The following is a 21,394-nucleotide window of genomic DNA, read 5'->3' as shown; positions in this document are numbered from 1 at the left end:
TAATTAATTACTCTAGATAGAGGTGGGAAGGTTTTTAACTTGATTATCTACTGTGCTGTAGACCTGCTGGGGTCTTCAGCCTTATTTTCTGTGACTTTGCAGTTATTTACACCTGAAATTTTTTACATCTAACCTTTGCATCACTGTGGAAGAAACTTGGGAAAATTAATGGAAAAGTTTACCAAAGAAAAAAGATTTCCCTGGAACTGTTTCTTTTCAGTGGTCTACAGCCATAAAGAGAGGAAAAAAAAAATCAGAAAAACAGGATGATGAAGCCTCAAGAGCTCCTCTGCCAGTGGTGTTCCTGTAGCATAAATGCACCCTTTCTTTTCAAAAAGCAGCAAAAGACCCAGAGGGTAGTTACTGTTGCTTAAGAACATTCAGTAGATTTATTACTTACTCAGTGTTTCCATTTGAATAGTGGGGAGGAGGCGGATTTTAATTGGGAAACAAGAGCAGCTGAGCCATAGCAGGAGTTGGAAAATAGATACAGATGCACCTATATTTCTCTCAAGAAAATTCTCTTTATTCCAGCAGCAGCCATTCTGGTGTCAGTCACTACTAGGAGCCCCTACACATATGAACGTCCAAAGACTGCAGAGGGTAATGATTATGAGTCATCTTTAGTCATTCTTCTTTTCATTGCTCTGATAATATGTGCAGTTCAAAACAGTTTCCTGTAAGCTTCTTGCTTATTCATATGTGGTCCAAACCCAACAAATGGAAATAGAGTCTTGATGTTTTATTATTTCTCCATGTTTCTAGCATAGATAATGTATTCTAAAAGACAGGGTATCACTTCAAAGGTATCTGATTAGAAGCCTCAATTACATTAGAAGAAGAAAGAATAAGAATTATTGTAATAAAGATTTTATGAAATATAGAGATAATATACTTAACCTAAAAACAATCACATTTAGAACTACAAACTGCTAAACAGTTTCTGCAGAAGGGGGAGTTCTTTGTTGCACATAACCAAGCATTGCTTGACCATTCCTCAAATTTATGGAAAATACTGCATCTTTTCAATTAATCCATGGAAACTTGTGTTCAATTTAAGAAAAAAAAAAAAAAGAAAAAATAATTCTAGTTTTAGTGGGGAAGATCGTTTACATAAAGTAACACATGATAGTTACCTTTTTTTGGTATGGGAATAAAGATTTAGTAATATGTTTGTTTTTAATGTAGACTAAGAACAAAGGTATCCTTTGCAGTGAGCCTTGAAATGTTATATCTAATTCAAAGGAAGATTTGAATCACTGTTTGCATTTACTGTGCAGATTGTATTCTGAGAAGCACTTGCAAGATGTTTCCAGATGTATAGCTTTGTTCTTTAAAACCTGGATGAAGCCAACTACATACATATTTTACTGGACAAGGATGGCTTTAAGTCTGTGCTTAAATGAATTGATTAACAAAAACAAATTAATTGCATTTAATTAGCAACAAATCACTCAGATTCACTGTTTCCAACTGCAATAAATTATACTTCATAAAGTACTCTTAAAACTCTTGTAATGATCTTGATTTGCCAAGGTGAATACTGGATAACAGTGTTTTCTGAGCATTGTTTCTTAGCTCCCTTTTCTGTGACTTTTGGCTAAGCACTTAGTAGCTAATTTTGCTGCAGACAAACATCAAACTCTTTGATTATGCCTTTCTCCAAAGGCTCTGTCTGCTTGTTTTGCCTATATCCAAATATATTTAATGCATTAAATCCATAGCAATGTTGGTTGTTTTGGGTTGTTTGTATTTTATTTTATTTTGTTTTGTTTTGTTTTATTTTGTTTTGTTTTGTTTTGTTTTGTGTTTATTCATTGATATGATCGAAGGTCTTTTCCTGGACTTCATTTCTTCAACATTGAATGTGAATGTAATTATTCTATGGGACACCATTTACTTTCAGCTTTAATACTGGTTTTACAACCTAGTTTTTTCCAGTATCCAAAATCACAGTCCTCCACACATTTGAAGCCCAAAATATCAGCTAAGACCAAAACACCTCAAGCTAAATCTGATAGGGCGCTTCTTTTGAAATTGTGTACTTTGAGGCTTGCTATTCATGTAGAAAGTAAAAAGGTGAAAAACTTTTATTTCCTGGAGGGCAGAGGGAGCTTGCTCATTATTCTGGGATACTATTTATACAAAAAAAGAAACCAATTTGCTTCAGAAAACAACTTGCAGACCTAACATTTTCATTTTATTCTGAATATCTGAAGTGGTTTTTTTATTTTTTGAAGGCAAGCTGAAAATAGTAATGAGTATTTTATAGAAAAAGATTGTAAATTTGAATTTTGAAGGTAATTAATGAGCTTGGATAATGGCATAGTCATTGCAAACCAGCAATATGTAGTGAGCACATTAGAAAGATTAGTAACTAGTTAAGTTTTCTGTACAGTATCTGGCCATTGTCAACAAAAATAAGTTAGTGCTGGTTGTTCTGGCACTTTTTTTGGCATTTGCAGCAGTATTAATACTAGGCTATATTATACTGTGAATGTTAATAGAAGCATAAGAAATACTGTAATATCAAAAACATCAATTGCAAACAAAGTTTAATAATTTTACTTATTGTAAATCCCATTTTTAAAAGATGTATAAGGAGTTTGGGAGATGAGTATAGGTTATAGAAAAGGTTCTATCTTTAGGTGCGCATGTTTGTATGTTATATGTTACTTTAGTTGTTACTGTCTTGAGAGGGGAGACTTTATCAATTAATATTATTTTAATTCATTTTCTGTACTGCCAGGAAATTTTAATTGATTTTTCCATTTCATAATTTAGGATTGTGTTTATTTTTTTCCCCTTTTTTTCCCCAATTTGGCATAGTTTGTGTGGAGGAAAAGGGCATGATGTATTTGTTTGTGATCCAAATTGCCAGAGGATATAAGGAGAAAAAACTAAGAGGCTTTATCAAAATAAGTTTTTTCAGATAATTGTATACTTGTACCAATAGAAGCCTTTTAGTCCTCTGCTTGACTGCTCACCTTAGAGGAAAAATTCAAATGTGTTGTGGTCAGCATGCCACTTTCAAGTAATAGCACTCTTCAGTTTAGGGATACCTGACATTTTCGTATATCAAGAATTACTTGCTGAGTTAACCTATGTGGTCTCTTCCCTTGCTTGTGCTAGGATTTGCTGATTTGCATTAGCATTTTTTTGCTTCCATTGCCATCAAGTTTGTGCAATTATATTTTTCTTATTGAACTTGTATTATTAGAAAGTTTAATTGTCCATGGTTTTAAAAAGTAGAAGTTAATTTGAAGACTTGCATTACTGTGGTGTAGTATTAGCACCTGCATTTAAACTTACCAGGGGAGCAATTTTAAGTTTTTTGGAGTTTGTTCCATACTTACCTTGTCACGCTGTTTCTGTTGCAGTCTTGGAACCTATTACACGTAGAATTGAACCACCAAGGTCAACAATAGGTAATGATATTTCCCTGACAAGCTGTCGTGTTTGCTTTTTTCATCACAGAAAGCATCGCTGAAATTAATTACCTTATGCCTTAGGACTGTTTCATTAAACTTAATTTTTCTTCTAGGTAATTCTCTTGCTTGACATTCATGACAGTGGGAAGCATTGCTCTCTTCACAGTTGGAATGTCTTCTTTTTTTAAGAAAATGATGCTGGCAGCTCTGAATCACACTTCTCAGAATTATGCTTGTTTGTGCTTGTCCCAGCTTTTTATTTAAAAAAATAAAACCAGAGCTTCAAAAGTGACTAAAATTCCGTTCTCTTAGGGTGTTGTAAATACCTGCAGAGTATTACCTAAGTTTCTTTCCTACTTCCTATAAAGATACTTTTTTTTTTTCTCTATTGCAGGTGTGAGATTTCTTTTTGTGTGTTCAACTTTATATCCGATACTAATTGCTGTGCAGTTTAACCAACTTACTACCCACATTTTCTCTTCCAGCTCCAAAGGAGACTCGACGTATTCCTTCTAAACCTAAAACTTCACCTAAACCTCATATTCCACAAGCCAAAGATGGTAAACTGCTTTGTGTGATTATTTCTAACACAGTTTATATTGGATTGAAATGTATATCTGAGCCAGTTAAAACATAATGGGGTTCTGCGCTGCTGTGTGTTCAATGATTTATTTGCAGTTTTCAGGAGCAGTAACATTCACTGGGTATTTTTCATCATGCAAAAGAATAAATCTCTGCTAGTTCATGTCAGCAGGATGAGAATATTGCTGTTAAACTCAGATTACAGTGGTAACTAAAGGAAATACCTAGCAATTAAAGTATGATATGATGGCTACTTAGGTGGTACAATACTTTCCCACAGTGCTTTGTATTGGTAGAATAAATATGTTTTTTCCTCTTTAAGTTACAATTACTTATTTTCCTGATGTTATTGTTTTATGCATTAACATAAGCCTATAACCCAGCGCGAAGTTACTGTTTCTTTACAAATATTAATATTTATTAGCATTAATGATCATTTATTCAATATTCCAGAATACTGGATTTTTATACTATGTTATTAAACCTGAGTGCAGTTGAATTCCATGGTAGGCAGAGAAAAAATTACTCTTTGTCCTCTGCTATGCAGTTGGTACCATATCAACAGAAAATTACAAGGGTATCAAGTATCAACATATGTTATCTTTTGGTAAATGTGAAAAACTCCATAAATAATCACTTTATTGAAGATCTTTAAATTGTAGACATGGAGTAATATGTTTGAAATCTGGTGTTAGATATTTTCTCATGTAGAAAACAGATAAAATCCTTGTTGTCTCATAATTGTTTAACCATGTCAGCTGATTGTAAAACATTGTTTCCAAACTACAACTTAAAATGCAGCTTCTCATAAACTGAGCTTTTACCTCTGTGGCCATTTTTTATTATTATGGTAGTCTGCTCCTCTCAGAAAATTACTTTGCCATACAAATGTTACAGGTTTGTACTGTTCTGTGTTTAAAAAAAGAATCTATAATATACAGATCTTTTTTAACAGCATCATACACTTATCTTGTGATTTTTCTTAAAAGTTCCAAAGAATTTTTTTTTATGGTCACCCATACAGAAGGATTGACACAGAGAGGATACCATTTCTATTCAGCCTCTGTTTCTAATGTGGGACATGTGAGAAAATAGCATCAATTTCGCATCCTTATGCCCCTGAAACACCCAGTTTTATTTTAGAACTATACTAGTTTAGAGCTGAAGTATATGATTTTGCAGTGCAATACACTGTAATGCTCTTTAATAATATAGCAACCAGAAAACAATCAGGTGGTCTCTGATTCCAATTGTATATATAAACTGCATTTGAAATACGCCACAAGGGCTAGAAATCTGTGTCCCTAAAAAGCCATTTTCTGTATAAGGGAGTGATACATATTTGGATATCTCCTTGAAGCCCATACGAGAACTAAGCTCACAATATGTTTCTGCATACACTGCTTTCTCAGAGACTTAATTCAATATAACAGTTTTTATATGAGGCAATATACATAGTATATAATTCAAAATGCAGTTACTAGACAAGTCGTACTAATTGTAAGTGGGATTATTCTCTTCAGTTTTCTTAATAGCTTTTATGTTTTGTTTCTGATACAGTCCTGGAGTCTATAACACATAGAACTGATTAACTAAACCCAACAGTTTTACCTACACCATCACATTTTGCTTTTTTCTCAGTACACCTAGTGTCACAAGTACATCTTCACTGTACTCCACTGCCGTAAATTTCTACTAATAAATTCAGACCTTCTGTAAGCTTTTTTGTGATTTTACACTAACAATTCATAATCATCTTGTTTGGTTTTTCTCACACAAATGTGTTCAGTAAAGTGGATGGAAGCACCACAATCCACCTTTGACTACGTGTCTCTATACTCAGTTTCTGTCGTGTGCCGCTTCATCTTTTATACATGTCCATCTCTACTGGCCTTGCTTCATGTTATCCTGTTACAGACGTTCTCCATCAGCATTGTTTCTTTGTGAACCAGACATTCATACTTCTCCATTACTCATACAAGCTCTTTGTGTTTCCAGAGGGTCCCAAAAGCATGTGTTCTTTTTTAATATTGTGTCTTCTTTCAGTCTCAGTTCTTGAAAGATTTTAATAGTTGCGCTTTTTTTTTTTTTTTTTTTTCCCCAGTTCCAAAAGAAACACCACGTGTTCCCTCCAAACCTAGAGCATCACCAAGCTCAGAGGTGCCACAAACCAAACCTGGTAAGTACATTTATTTATCTTATCATACTGATACATATGTCTTATGAATTCTACTGTGATCAGTAGTGCTTCAGATTTATATGTACCCCTTGTGCGTATATGTTGGAGCCTTTCTTGAGGTATAAAATCCAGTATTACATGTCATGGCATGTGGGAATAATAAGTAGCCTGGTTAAGTTTAAATCTTCAGATCTTTTTTACATTTTAAGTAACTGCAACAGTAGGCATTTTTGTGCAGTTGACTGTGAAAATAGGTCTTTTCTGTGTGCATTTGCTTGGGTTTGGGGAAAGTAGACATGAAAAGGAGGGACGTGATTGCAAAGAGGAAGAGTGTTTTTCTGTATTTCTCAAATTGTATCTTCTTTTCCAAGCACAATAATTCATTTATACTTTTCACTTTTGCACAGCCCTTATGTTGTTCAGAGATTTAAGAATGTGTTACACTTTCTATAATGTTTACACAGCTTGGTATAGAGCAATATACAACCCTGGGCTAATTAAGGATGGAGGAAGAAAGGTATACAACTCACACCAGCAATTGTATGAGGCACTGTGGTGGGTTGACTCCAGCCAGCAACTAAATACCCCCTAACCACTTGCTGATTCCACCCAGTAGTGGAATCAGAAGAGCAAAACGGAGGCAAACCCCCCATAGTTCAAGATAAAGACAGTTCAACAAGTGAAGGAAAAGAACAGGGGGGAAAAAAACAAATGATACAGAGGCAACCACTCTCCACATCCCACTACAGACTGGTGCCAGTATAGGATCAATAGGTCCTTTGGAAAGACTACCCCTCAGTTTTGTTGCTAAGTATGACGTATGAGGTGGAATATCCCTTTGGTCAGTGACTAGCTGGGGTGCACAGAGCTCTGCCTGGGAATGGATGAGCATCTGACTGAGGGCTTACGGGTCAGGATTAAAGGAAAGGCAGGGACAGGAGTTATAGTGAGGGTCTGCTACAGGCCATCTGACCAGGAAGACCAAGTGGAGTAGGCCCTCTGTAGACTCGAGCAGCCTCATGTTCACAAGCCCTGGTCCTCATGGGGGACTTCAACCAGCCTGGTATCTGTTGGAGGGGCAACACTGCAGCATATAAGCAACCCAGGAGGTTCATGGAGTGCATTGATGATAACTTTCTTCTCCAAGTGATAAAGGAGCCAACGAGGAGAGGTGCTGTGGTGGACCTTGTTCTCACCAACAAGGAGGGTCTGGTAGAGTGTAAAGCTCAGGGGCAGCCTTGGCTGAAGTGACCATGAAATGATGGAGTTCAAGATCCTTAGAGCAGCGAGGAGGTCACACAGCAAGCTTGCTACTTGATTTTAGGAGAGCAGACTTTGTCCTCATCAGGGATCTGCTGGCAGAGTAGCATGGGATAGAGTCCTAGAGGGAAGAGCAGTGAAAGCAAGCTGGTTAATATTCAAGGATTTCCCCCTCCAAGCTCAGGAGAGATGCATCCCAACAAAGAAGAAGTCCTGTAAGAACGCCAGGCCTGCATGGATGAACAAGGAGCTCCTGGACAAACTCAAACACAAAAAAGTAAGCCTACAGAGGGTGGAAGCAAGGACAGATAGCCTGGGAAGAATACAGAGAAACTGTCTGAGCATCCAGGGATCAGGTTAGGAAGGGCAAAGTCCTGATAGAATTATATCTGGCCAGGAATGTCAAGAGCAACAAAAAAAGCTTTTATAGGTATGTCAGTGATAAAAGGAAGACTAAGGAAAATGTGGGCCCTCTCCAGAAGGAAACAGGAGACCTCGTTACCCAGGATATGGAAAAGGCTGAGATACTCAATGCCTTTTTTGCCTCAGTCTTTACCAGCAAGGGCTCCAGCCACACTGCCCAAGTCAAGAAGACAAAGACATGGACTGAGAGAATGAAGAACTGCCTACTGTAGGAGATCAGGTTTGAGACCATCTAAGGAGCTGAAAGGTGCACAAGTCCATGGGACCTGATGAGATGCATCTCTGGGTCCTGAGGGAACTGGTGGATGAAGTGGCTCAGCCACTATCTATCATATTTGAGAAGCTGTGGTAGTCTGGTGACATTCTCACTGACTGGAAAAGAGGAAACATGACCCCAATTTTTAAAAAGGGAAAAAAAGAAGACCCAGGGAAGTACAGGCCAATCAGTCTTGCATCTGTACCTGACAAGATCCCCCTGGGAACTGTGCTAGGGCACGTGGAAAATAAGGAGGTGATTGGTGACAGCCAAAATGGCTTCACTAAAGGGCAAATCATGCCTGACAGATTTGGTGGCCTTCTGTGATGGGGTTACAATGTTGACGGATAAGGAAAGAGCAACTGTTGTCATCTACCTGGACTTGTGCAAAGCTTTTGACCCTGTCCTGCACAACATCTTTGTCTCTAAGTTGGAGAGACATGGATTTGATGGATGGACCACTCGATGGATAAAGAATTGGCTGGATGGTCGCACTCAGAGAGTTGTAGTCAACAGCTCAATGTCCAAGTGGAGAGCAGCGACAAGTGCTGTTCCTTCAGACTGGTGATGTTTAACATGTTGATGACATGGACAGTGGGATCGAGGCACCCTCATCAACTTTGCCAACAACACCAAGCTGTCTGATGTAGTCAACATGCTGGAGGGAAGGGATGTGCCATCCAGAGGGACCTGGACAGGCTGGAGAGGTGGGACCGTGCAAACCTCATGGAGTTCAACAAGGCCAAGGGCAAGGTCTTGCACATGGGTCGGGGCAATCCCAAGCACAAATACAGGCTGGACAGTGAGTGGACTGAGAGCAGCCCCAGAGAAAAGGACTTGGGGTGTTGGTGGATGGGAAACTGACTATGAGCCAGCAATGTGCACTCGCAGCCCGGAAAGCCAACCGTGGCCTGGGCTGCATCCAGAGCAGTGTGGCCAGCAGGGTGAGGGAGGGGATTGTCCCCCTACTCTGCTCTTGTGAGATCCCACCTGTAGTGGTGTGTCCAGCTCTGGTGCCACCAACATCAGAAGGACATGGACATGCTCAGGTGGATCCAGAGGAGGTCACAAAGATGATTAGGGGCTGGAGCACCCCCCTGTGAGGACAGGCTGAAAGAGTTGGGGGTGTTCAGCTGGAGAAGAGAAGGCTCCAGGGAGACCTTATAGTGGCCTCCCAGTACTTAAAGGGGCTACAGGAAAGGTGGGGAGGGACTCCTGATCAGAGAGTGTAACGCTAGGATGAGGGGTAACAGTTTTAAACTGACAGAGGGTAGATTTAGATTAGAGTTAAGGGAGGAATTCTTTCCCATGAGGGTGGTGAGACAGTGGCAGAGGTTGCCCAGAGCAGCTGTGGCTGCCCCCTCCCTGGCAGTGTTCCAGGCCAGGCTGGACGGGGCTTTGAGCAACCTGGGCTAGGGGAAGGTGTCCCTGCCCATGGCAGGGGGGTGGAACTAGATGGTCTTTAAGGTCCCTTCCAACCCAAATCATTATATGATTCTGTGATGATTCTACGAATTTGGTTCAGCTGTCCCAGCTGTATCCCCTCCCAGCATCTTACCCGCTCCCAGACTACTTGCTTGGGAGGCAGAGTGAAAAACGAAGTCATCCTTGATGCTGTACAAGCACTATTCAGCAATAGCTAAAATACTGTGTGTTGTCAAGACTTCACAAATCTAAAGCAGATTGCAACAGGGAGTGCTATGAGGAGCATAAACTCCATCCCAGCCAGATCCAGTACAGGTATCCAAGATACATGCAGTATTGGATGGTGTTGCTGGATAAATGGGCAGGAAGATGATAACTAAGGTTCCTCTTTCCCCCAGTAAGTCTGTGCCTATTGTTTGATTCAAAACCTTGAAATAAGTCAGGAATGTGTACAACGTTGAAGGTGAAAAATCACCTACCATTTCTTTGCGGCTTGTTACAAAAGCTTCAGATATATATCTGGCTCTGTTCTGTGTTAGAGCTATTGCCTTGAACTGGAGGCGATTCTGAGTGGTGTAATACTCTGATATGTACTGAGTTTCAAGGAGGAGTGACCCTCTGTCATTGGCTGTAACAGGGATGGTGTGAACTTTGTGGAGTTAGATTGTAATGTTTTGATTGTTGTTGTATTTGGTTTTGTTTTTATCATGCCAATGCAGTTCTGGAACCAATTACATTTAGAACTGAGAAACCAAAGTCAACAGTAGGTAACAATACTTTCTTACTTGAATAGTCATGTTGCCTTTCCTCTTCAACACAAATCATTAAGAGCAGACCTGCAAAAACTTGTCACCTTTCTTTGTATGTGCCTTAATAATTTACATCAAGATTCTCTGTCTCTTTACTTATTTTCTGCAAAATAATTGAGGAGGATCCTTGTTGTTATGCACATGTGGCAGAGGGCAGATCAGAACAAGATCCTAACTTACATGTCCTCAGTCATACTGTAGAGGTGGCACTGTTCTAGTTAGTTATATGGTTTGGGTGAGCAGAGATGCATGCTGCAAGTGTTTTTTCTCTGCTTCCCTTCCCCTCCAGTTTCACTAAATGAAATTCAGTCCTTCATAGAGATCTGAAAAATAATTGTTTTACTCAAACCTTATTTCCACAGTCAGAACAGAGTCACTTCATTGATCTTTGGGTCACGTGATTCCTTGAGGTAGATCCATTTGACTAAGCATTTTTATCATTTGAATTTGGTACTGCACATCATTCCAGTACAACCTCCATTACAGATCAGCAGTGTCTTTGTATTTGAAGATACTTATTTTGGTTTCTTCTTATTTTATTTTTTTAAGTCCTCTTCTTAAATAGAACCAGTAATTCTGTCACATGCTGAGTTGATGATGTCACAAAAGTTTATTTATTTTCTCTATAACGTTCTGTTTTGCATCACTTCCATAGAATATCTTTAGTTCAAATCTTTTCTCTGTTTTTGTTGACTGTTATGGGTGATAGTGGACACTGATACCTCAGAAAATATTTGTATGGTATAACCCTGTTTCTTTCTTTCAGCTCCTAAAGATACACGTCTTGGGCCTTCCAAACCTAAAACATCACCCAGCCCACATGTTCTTCCAACTAGAGCAAGTAAGCTTATTGGTTTTTTGCCTTTTAGTGCATGAAAGTTTTATCACTTTGAAGATTGTCAAAATTGATTAGTTCTTTGAAGATACACAGATATTTATTGAATAGGCTGTGTTTTATTGTCATAATCAATTTCTACTATATAGCTGTCATGGAACAAGATAATCAGCTAGTTATTTTTACATGTCAGCAACATATAATGGTAGGGATGTGGGGGCTAACACTCATCTTGAGCCCTTGCACATAGGAAAACTTGTGTCTTAATTTCCATGGAATGTGACAGAGGTATTTTTATTTTCTAGTTATCATTTACAAGTGTAAAATTACAGTATTTTTCTGTTCCCAAAATTTTGGAAATAGTTCCGTCCATTTAAAAATTAGTGGTAAGTAAGTTTCCTTGTTTCTTCTGCTTTGACTGCTTTGCTGGAGATTTTTTTTTTTTTTTAATGCAAAGTTGATTTAAATGAGCAGCAGATTTTTTTAATATGAAACACTTGAGAAGCACAACTAGGGAAACTGTTGGGAATGGCTGAGGGAACTGGGATTGTTTAGTCTGGAGAAGAGGAGGCTGAGGGGAGACTTCATTGCCCTCTACAGCTACATGAAAGGAGGCTGCAGAGAGCTGGGGATGAGTCTCTTTAACCAAGTAACAAGCAATAGGACAAGAGGTAATGGCCTCAGGTTGCACCTGAGGGAAGGTTTAGACTGGATATTATGAAGTATTTCTTTACAGAACAGGTTGTTAGGTGTTGGAATGGGCTGCCTAGGGCAGTGGTGGAGTCCCCATCCCTGGAGGGGTTTAAGAGTCATGTTGACATGTTCTGAGGGCTACAAAGGGGCCCGTATGCTGACCAGACCCATACCACAGGGAGGTCTGCTGCCTCCCTGGGGCTCAGGTTAGAGATATTAAAGGGAAGGTCACTGCTCTGGTGCAGCCCTCTGATTACTACCCTTTGTTGGTTTTCCAGGCAGGTAATGATGAGGTGGCAGAGAGAAGTCTACAGACACCCAAAAAGGACTTCAAAGCACTGGGGTGGCTATTTGAAGGCTCAGGAGCTCAGGTCGTGTTTTCATCAGTCCCTCAAGTGGAAGGGAAAACCACTGATAGAGAGTGGAAAACGCACCTGATTAACATGTGGCTCAGAGACTGGAGCCACTGTCAGAATTTTGGATTCTTCAATCATGGCGAGGTTTATAAGGCACTTGGTCTGCTGGTAAAAAATGAGACAGGTGGGATGCAGCTGTCCCAGAGCGGGGAAAGATTTCTGGGGCAGGAGTTAGCAGGGCTTATTGACAGAGCTTTAAACTAGATGTGAGAGGGGAGGGGGTGATAACTGGGCCTGTTAGGAATAAGCTCAAGGGAAACATGACAAAGCTTGAAGGAGGACTCTCCATATGCCATTTTATTTGAAAGAAGGGAAAGATGTTTAGAAACCGTGGAAGCACCTGAGAAGTGTCTGGTAGGAAATGGGGCCCACACTCACAAAAAGGTGTTGGATTCACTAACTCATCTCAAGCGCATCTATACCAATGCATGCAGTATGAGCAACAAACAGGGGGAGCTTGATGCCACGATGCAGCATGAGAACTATGACATAGTAACTATAACAGAAACGTGGTGAGGATGCCTCACATGACTGGAGTGCTGCAGTTGATGGCTACAAGCTCTTCAGGAGGGATAGAGAGGGAAGGAGAAGTGGTGGAGTGGGTCTGTATATGAGAGAATGCTATGAGAGCTCAGCAATCAAGTGATAACAGGTTTGAGAGTGTTTGCATTATGTTAAGGACCAATAAAGCAGATCTTGCTGTGGGATTCTGCTATAGACCCCCAACCAAAGCAGTGAGGTGGATGAAGCCTTCTGTAAACAGTTGGGAGAAATCTCGCAGTCACTTGCCGTTGTTCTTATGGGGGACTTTAGCTGCCTGGGTATCTGCTGGGATCACAACACAGCAGAGAGGGAACAATCCAGGAGGTTCCTGGAATGTGTGGAGGATAAGTTCCTCACACAGCTGGTGAGTGAGCCGACCAGGGAAGGTGCCCTCCTGGACCTGATACTTGTGAACAGGGAAGAGCTTGTGGGGGAGGTAAAGGTTGGAGGCTGTCTAGGGTGCAGTGATAATGAGATGGTCGAAGTTTTGATCCTTGGAGAGACACAGAGAGGGGTTAGTAAAACTGCCACCTTAGACTTCCAGAGGGCTAACTTTGGCCTGCTCAAAAGACTGATTAACAAAATCCATTGAAGGAAATGGGAGTCCAAGAAGCTGGAAACACTTCAAGAGTGAAGTCTTAAAGGCAGAGGAGCAGGCTGTTCCTGTGTGCTGAAAAAACAAGCAGGTGGGGAAGGAGACAGGCCTGGCTAAACAGGGACCTTTGGCTGGATCTCAAGAACAGAAGGAGAATCTATCGCCTTTGGAAGAGGGGCCAGGTCTCTTATGAAGACTATAAAGATGTAGTGAAGCTATGCAGGGAGAGCATTAGGAGAGCCGAAGCGCTGCTAGAGCTCAACTTGGCTACAGCTGCTAATAAAAAAATGTTTCTATAAATTCATTAACAGCAAAAGGAGGATTAGGGAAAATCTGCTTCCTTTATTGGATGCAAAGGGAAACATGGTAGCTAAGGATGAGGAAAAGGCTGAGGTGCTCAATGCCTACTTTGCCTCAGTCTTTAGCCGTGGAACTGGCTGTTCCCTGGACACCCAGCCTCAGGAGCTGGGAGATGGGGAGGGGAAGCAGAGTGAGGTCAGCACAGTTGAAGAGGCGGTGGTCAGAGACCTGCTGCACCACTTGGGTGCACACAGGTCTGTGGGACTGGATGGGTTACACACAAGGGTGCTGAAATAGTTGGCAGATGTGCTCGCCAAGCCGCTGTCCATGATTTACCTGGAGTCATGGCTAACTGGGGAGGTCCTGTTGGACTGGAGGGCGACAAATGTGACACCCATCTACAGGAAAGGCAGAAAGGAGGGTCCAGGAAACTATAGACCTGTCAGTCTGACCTCGGTGCCAGGGAAGGTCATGGAGCAGGTCATCTCGGGTGCCATTAAAAGTCATATAATGGACAACCAGGGGATCAGGCCCAGTCAGCATGGGGTTATGAAAGGCAGGTCCTGCCTGACAAATCTGATCTCCTTCTACGACAGGACGACCCAACTGTTGGAGGAGGGAAAAGCTGTCGATATTACCTACCTGGATTTTCAAAAAGTATTCAACACAGTTCCCCATAGTATTCTCATAGAAAAACTGGCTGCTCATAGCCTGGATGAGCATATGGTCTGCTGGATCAAACACTGGCTGGGTGGATGATCCCAGAGAGTGGTGGTGAATGGAGCTAAGTCCAGCTGGCAGCTGGTCACAAGTGGTGTTCCTCAGGGCTCGGTGTTGGGACCATTTCTGTTTAACTTCTTTATTGATGATCTTGCTAAGGACATAGAGTGTATTATCAGTAAATTCACAGATGACACCAAGTTAAGTGGGAGTGTTGGTCTGCATGAAGATAGGGAGCCACTACAGTGAGACTTGGATAGATTGGATCAGTGGCCAATGTCAACAGGATGAGCTTCAACAAGGCCAAGTGCCAGGTCCTGCCCTTGGGCCACAACAACTCCCTGCATGGCTACAGGTTTGGGGAGGTGTGGCTGGAGCTGTCTGGCAGAAAAGGATCTGGGGGTTCTCCTTGACAAGCAGCTGAACAGGAGCCGGCAGTGTGCCCGGGTGGCCAAGAAAGCCAACGGCATCCTGGCTTGTGTCAGCAATAGTGCGACCAGCAGAACTAGGGAGGTGACAGTCCCCCTGTACTCTGCACTGGTGAGGCCACACCTGGAGTGTTGTGTCCAGTTTTGGCACCTCAATATGAGAGAGATCTCGAGGGGCTGGAGCGAGGGCAGAGGAGGGCAACGGAGCTGGTGAAGGGCCTGGAGAATAAATCCTATGAGGAGCCATTGAAGGAGCTGGGGCTGTTCAGTGTGAGGAGGAGAAGGCTGAGGGGAGACCTCATCACTCTCTACAGCTCCCTGAAAGGACATTGTAGAGAGGTTGGTGCTGGTCTCTTCTCACAGGGGATTAGTGACAGAACAATGGGGAACGGCTTTAAACTGCAACAGGGGAGGGTCAGACTGGACATTAGAAAAAAAAATTCAGAGAAAGAGTGGTCAGACAGTGGAATAGGCTGCCCAGGGAGGGGGGGGGGGGGGGGGGAGTTTAAGGGTCGTTTGGCTGAGATGTTGGGGGATATGGTGTAGGGGAGAACTTTGTAGAGTAGAGCTGATGGTTGGACTCAATGATTTCAAATGTCTTTTCCAACCTGAATGATTCTATGATTCTATGACATAGCGCTGAGGGATATGGCGTAGTTGGGAACTGCCAGTGTTAGGTTAATGGTTGGACTGGATGATCTTCAAGGGCTTTTCCAACCTAGATGATTCTGTGATCCTGTAACTACAGCAGTTTATTCTGTAGAAAGCGCTGTTTGATAGAGCTGAGAGGAGTAGAGAATTAATCCAATACTGCACTTAACAGTTGCTTTGTCTTTTGTCTCTGCGCCAGCATAATATTGGTTGCATTGATGGGAGATCTCTTTGTGATTATTTTCAAATGGAAGAAATGCTTCCTCAAAAATTTGTTTTCAGGAAATGAATCTCCTGTCAGGAAAATAAAAAGATTTATGTCGAATCATAATCCTCAGTAAAATGTTCAAAACTTTGCTGATCTTCACAGGTCCAAAAGAAAGTCGGCGAGTCTCTTCCAAGCCCAGAGCATCACCAAGTCCAGATGTACCACACACAAAACCTGGTAAGTACATTGTTGTTTTGTTGTGTATTCAGGGTTTCTTTTGGGTTGTTTTTCCTCAATGAATCAAGTATTAATAAACATCTCTTTGTATTACAAACAAATAGATTTTCTGATGATCATTAAATATGTGTTTAAAGATAGAGCTGATTTGTATTTTTAATGACTGAGTTTTGATGAGTTGTTTATGCTTTTCAGTCTCATGACAGCTGTTACTGATAAATAATCTACATAGCAGAGTAGACAACATACAAACATGATAAGAATGTTCTGGAAGAAACTGAATCTTTTCTGTGCCTATCAAAAGATGCTTAGAGAAAAACATATTTAAGGGCCTTCATGGATGACTCTAAATATCTGTAACTCAAACCACTCATATGCTTGTGTGTTCTGCAATGGAATTTGACCCTTAAAAGTATACTTAATAGGGATTTACATACTAGTGAACTGCCAAACCTCTGTAAGTCCTGATGGTTCTGACAGCATCAGTTAAACCTTCCTTTTGAGTGAGTGTACATTCACTAATTCCACCAATAGTTAAATAATAAAAAAAAAAAAAAAAAAAAAAATTGTGTGTTCCAACTAGAAAATAAACCAGTCATGTAAAAGGGAGCATTTTTGCCCTCTTGCTTGTACTTATTGCTAATTCTGTGTACGTTCTTGTTTTTATGAAGTTTTGGCACCAACAACATTTACAGTTGAACAACCAAAGACAGCAACAGGTAAAGAAGTTACATTGGGGTGGTCATTATGATTTTTTCCCTGCTGCTCCTTGGACTAAAGATTATATATCATTAGTCTGTTTTTTACATGTCATCTCTTTGGGGTTTTTATTTGTTTTCTATTTGTTGAACTTAATCCTGCTCTGTTCCAGGTACGGAAAGATTCCTAGCTGTTTTGTTGTCTTCACAGAAAATTTCTTTCACTCTCGCACGCATTGTGATTCCTTTGACACTTGTAGGAGACAAGCATGCCATGGGTATTGCAGTTAAGAGCTTTGAAATACAGGTGGAAACATGTCCACTACAGTTCTCTGTGTTCTTTTGGGCTTTTTTGCTTGCCTCCAGTTTTTTGCTTACTTGACCATTTTTCCACCCATGTTTTCATTCATGATTTTCGTTTCTCTTTAAATTCCTGTGTGTATCTGACACTCAATTTTTCAGTCTCTCATGTGAAGATCTTGTTTTTCTCTGCAATCATGAGGTATGCAGTGCCTGTCAATAAACCTCGGGGTTTTTTTGAGTATACACCCTTAAAATAGGTGTTTTCTTTCAGCTCCTAAAGAACCACAACGTACTCCCTTTAAACCTAAAGCAACTCCCATCCCAGATGCTCCACACAGCAAGCCTGGTAAATTATTTGGTCTTTTGTCACGCTGTGGTTGATCGTTGAGCAGGGTGGGCAGGGGGAGTTGTCAGCATTACATTTACTGTTACCTGAGTATCATTCTAGCTTAAGAAACATCTGCAGTGCTGCAGTTAAGTCAAACTACTGGTGGTATACCACGTTTTTTTTAATACTGTGTCGATGTTACCAGGAGAAGAAATAGTAGTGACCTATATGTTTAAATCAGTGATAAAAATTTATTCACAGTTTGTATTTGAGCAACACACTTCAGTTGTTTGCACCACATTTTTGAAGCTCTTATGAGAGAAGCCTCTTAAAGCCATTGCAGTGCTTTTCCTTTATATACACATTTTCATCGATTAGTTTGAAGATTCCCTTCAGTTGTGTTTCAATTAGGAGACTCCCCATCATAAATCTGTCTGACCTGTATAAGATAATCAGTGATTTCACAGAAGGGTTAGTATTGTTGTTTTCTAAGTATATAGATGTTAAAAACAAACAAAAAATTGAACTCTTTGTAACCATAAATCTCTGAGGGTAAATGCCTATTGCTGTTTTAAAATATTTCCCTTTCCTGGTATACATAGTATAGTGCTGAACTGAGGTTTTTTTAATGGGGCAGGAGGGAAAGGGAGAGTTTCTTCATTATTCTGAGCATTTATCGACATTTTTTCCAACAGAAATCATTCCAGCCTTCCATGAACCAGATACTACTATGATTCCTCATATTCCTGAAAGAACAAAGGCAACACTGGGTAATCATGTGTATTTCACAAATAATTACTCTATATTCCATTCTTGTTAGAGGAGACATTCTTAAATATTGAAAATGACTAAGAAAGTTTTGCTCTGCTTCTAGGTACTTGCTTGCCCATTGGTTTTGATAAGGGTAATAATGCATGAGCTCATTTAGTTTTGAAGGTTCTTTTCCTCATCTTGTAGCCTTTCCAGTCAGAATGATATAATTCCTTTCAATGCTGTATATTTTCCAGTAAAAGGGAATTTTATTTAAAGAGCAGGTAGTGATTCCTTGAATTTCTGCATCTTGAGGTATGGACACTGTCATCTTAAAAAACTATTCTGCTCCACTCCTTGTGGTATAATTTTACAGAAGAAAATTGTGAGAAAATGCTAAGGTATAAACTACAGTGTAACATATGCTAAACCAGACCAGCTATGTGACCCTCCAAATCAAATACTAGTTTTTAAAGCCATCTTCTCTGATAACTTCTAATCATCTGTGTTGGGAAAACTTGCTTAAATATATGAAACATTAGCTGAGAATTCTTTCTTCTCAACTTAAATGTCAGACGTGGACCACATAAGGGTCAATGCTCAAGCAGCACTCCTGCTGCCCAGTACTGCTTGCATTCAGTCTTTGTTAATAATCAGTTCTCTGTCCCCAGTTTGAGATGGACATTGACCATGATTTTCTGGGAGTGAAGTATCATGAAGTATTCATGAAGTATTAATAGCCATTTAATAATCTTTGAACTATGTTTTTTCTTTTTGAGGAATAGGAAACAAAAAATGCTTTTCATCATGTTTCTATTTTAATATATATTCCCTATATGTTTCTATTTTTATATATAGTCCCTATATGCATTCATACTTAGGTTAGCATTCATTTGGTATCTCTTTATATAGGTTTATGGAGTTTATGTGCCCTGTCATACATATCTGGGGCTCCGCGATGCAATATTCATATGCAGAAAATGGTTCTTCAGAGCAAGGGAGATGAAGAATGCACAGGCTAAGGCAGATGTTTCGAGCACCTCTCACACTGGTGTGGAGCACAGACTAGCAAGTGCTAAGATAACTTTTCCCATTAAATGATTCCTACATGACAAGAATTTTTAACTGAACAGTATGAAGATAACAAGATTGAATAGTTCCCACATAAGAACAAAAAAGTTACAAATCAAGTCTGATACAAAGGATCCACTGAAAAATAGATCCTGCCCTCAGATAGTCATGTATGGCAGATGTGGAAGATGTAGGCTACTACTGTCTGTTTACTGTATACTATTCATGACCATATTCTTCACTGCTTCATCCAAAGCTACAAATTTGTATATAATTTTGGGGATGTCTGTTTGTGTCAGTGGCCATTTAATTTGGTTTCCTTTCTTTGCAGGAATTCCAACTGATTGATTTTCAGCTTTACCCTTGCATAATTTGCCTTATAACAGATAAAACAGGACTTATGTTCCTTGTGTACTATGAAAGCAGTGTGTTTTTTCAATGATTGTTCTGGGTGCTGTTTGTTTTTATTTCAGCTCCAACTGAAAAACAGTTCATTCATACCAAACCAAAAACATCTGAAAAACCGAGAGTGCCACACACCAAACCTGGTAATGGAGCCATTCTTTTAAGTTTGTGTGTTTGTGTTTAATCATTCTTTCCCTTAGCCTCAGGCTTTATGCTTTTTAACGGAATTACTCATAGCTGGTTTTGTGGTGAAACAAATGCATTACGCTCAGTCAGTCAATCCAAAATATGCTAAAACTACACGGAAAATAATAGAGGATTTGTAGTATAGCATCAAAAATATTTTTCCTCCTTTCTATTGCATAGAAAATTATGACTAAAATGTAGTATTTCAGTGGCTAGATAGACTGACTTCTCTCTGATTACTTCCTGATAATCAGAGATGCTTCTCTGTGAGTACTTTTTTTAAATCCATAAAATGCAACAGAACTCCTTTGCAATGTGCTTCTACATCATGTGCTATACCGAAACAAAAATAGTCTTAAAAATAGTTACGGTGGGTGGTATCTCTTCCCATTTTTGTTATAGAAGGAATGTATAGGAAAAGTTAATAGATAATTATATCTATCAGCAGTTGATTTTTAAGATATGCTGCTGCTCTTTAGTTTGGGCCATTTTGAAAGTTTTAGAAATAGTGCAAATGCTACTTTGTTTCTATTACAGTTTAATATTCTAAGATTCTTCACATTTTCTCCTTAACAGCAATACATCAGACAACTCCACAACCAATTATTACAAAATCTTCTACTACCACTGAGCATTCAAGGGCAACAATGGGTAAATAAGTTTTCTTGAAGTTAAGATGCAGGTATTTTTAATTGTTCAATGAAGAAATTTCTAGAGGACATGCTCTGCTGTGGTATTTTGTGTAACATCATTCCGCCATCCTACATTCTGCTTACACACAGGCATGTTTCTTAATACAGATGAGTATCAGTTCTATCCTAGAAGTAAAGCAGAAATAGCCTACAGCTCATGTCTGGTCAGAAGCCTGTATTTGTCAGATCTCCAACCAAGCTCAGTGGTCTTAATTTTCTTTTAGAGGAACAATTTTAGCCACTAACTCAATTTATTCTACAGCACAGTGCTAGAACTTTTCTGTGTTTTGGATAGTCATTTTGTTTCAGGTTCCAGAAAGCAATGGAATTGTTATTGTCTTTTTTTCAGGCATTTGAGGCATGCATTTTCTGGGGGCTAAATATGGCATTGGATTGTGACTCCAGAAGAATATAATAATAATAGTTTTCTTTTTCTTTCAGCTCCAAGAGAAACACTGCTCATTCCTTCCAAACCGAAAACATCTGTTGGGCCAGAAGCACCACAGACTAAACCTGGTAATTTAAAGTTTGTAATTTTAAAAGTGTTATTGTGGCAGTGCCTTAGTCACACTTTCTGCTGTCATCCAGTACTGCAGTCATGTGACATGCATGATATGTAGACAAAAATTAGTATCATTGCTCAGCTCAGAGTACGTTAATATGTTATATCAAAGAGAATGTCCAAGAATTTAATCAGTTTCCATGGAGAGCAGAAGTTAAGATAGTTGTGTTTTTTAACATGTGTTTGTTGAATGGGTGGGTAGTAGCCATTAAAAATATAATGAATTCTATTAACTTTAATAAAAATATGCTGCTGTAGCCAGCTTCACTAAGTTCTTTTCTTTGAGGGGATTTTATTACCCTAAACACATTTGCTTCAATTTCTCAAGTAATTTTGAAACTCAGGTTACAGAATCTCAGTCCAAGATAGTTTGATGCTAAGAGTATAGGTATCTTCTTCCTATCAGTG

General features: G+C 39.7%; 1 protein-coding gene across 12 annotated transcripts in view; it reads left to right on the top strand.

The window, feature by feature from the left end:
- ABI3BP (ABI family member 3 binding protein) overlaps nt 1-21,394 on the top strand; it is a 192,773-nt gene that overhangs the window by 124,692 nt on the left and 46,687 nt on the right. For 4 of the 12 annotated variants that reach the window (XM_074898200.1, XM_074898176.1, XM_074898165.1 and 1 more), the window contains 12 exons: nt 535-603; nt 3,381-3,428; nt 3,917-3,991; nt 6,118-6,192; nt 11,132-11,206; nt 15,917-15,991; nt 16,663-16,710; nt 17,264-17,338; nt 18,016-18,090; nt 19,615-19,689; nt 20,309-20,383; nt 20,866-20,940. In XM_074898200.1, the coding sequence (XP_074754301.1) occupies nt 535-603; nt 3,381-3,428; nt 3,917-3,991; nt 6,118-6,192; nt 11,132-11,206; nt 15,917-15,991; nt 16,663-16,710; nt 17,264-17,338; nt 18,016-18,090; nt 19,615-19,689; nt 20,309-20,383; nt 20,866-20,940 (840 nt within the window). The remainder of the gene's footprint in view (nt 1-534; nt 604-3,380; nt 3,429-3,916; nt 3,992-6,117; nt 6,193-11,131; nt 11,207-15,916; nt 15,992-16,662; nt 16,711-17,263; nt 17,339-18,015; nt 18,091-19,614; nt 19,690-20,308; nt 20,384-20,865; nt 20,941-21,394) is intronic. The other 8 variants (XM_074898209.1, XM_074898185.1, XM_074898225.1 and 5 more) reach the window with 5 other exon arrangements.

The sequence above is a fragment of the Athene noctua genome, chromosome 1 (assembly GCF_965140245.1).
Source record: "Athene noctua chromosome 1, bAthNoc1.hap1.1, whole genome shotgun sequence".
Classification (NCBI taxonomy): domain Eukaryota; kingdom Metazoa; phylum Chordata; class Aves; order Strigiformes; family Strigidae; genus Athene; species Athene noctua.
This window is presented reverse-complemented; position numbering and strand designations above follow the sequence as displayed.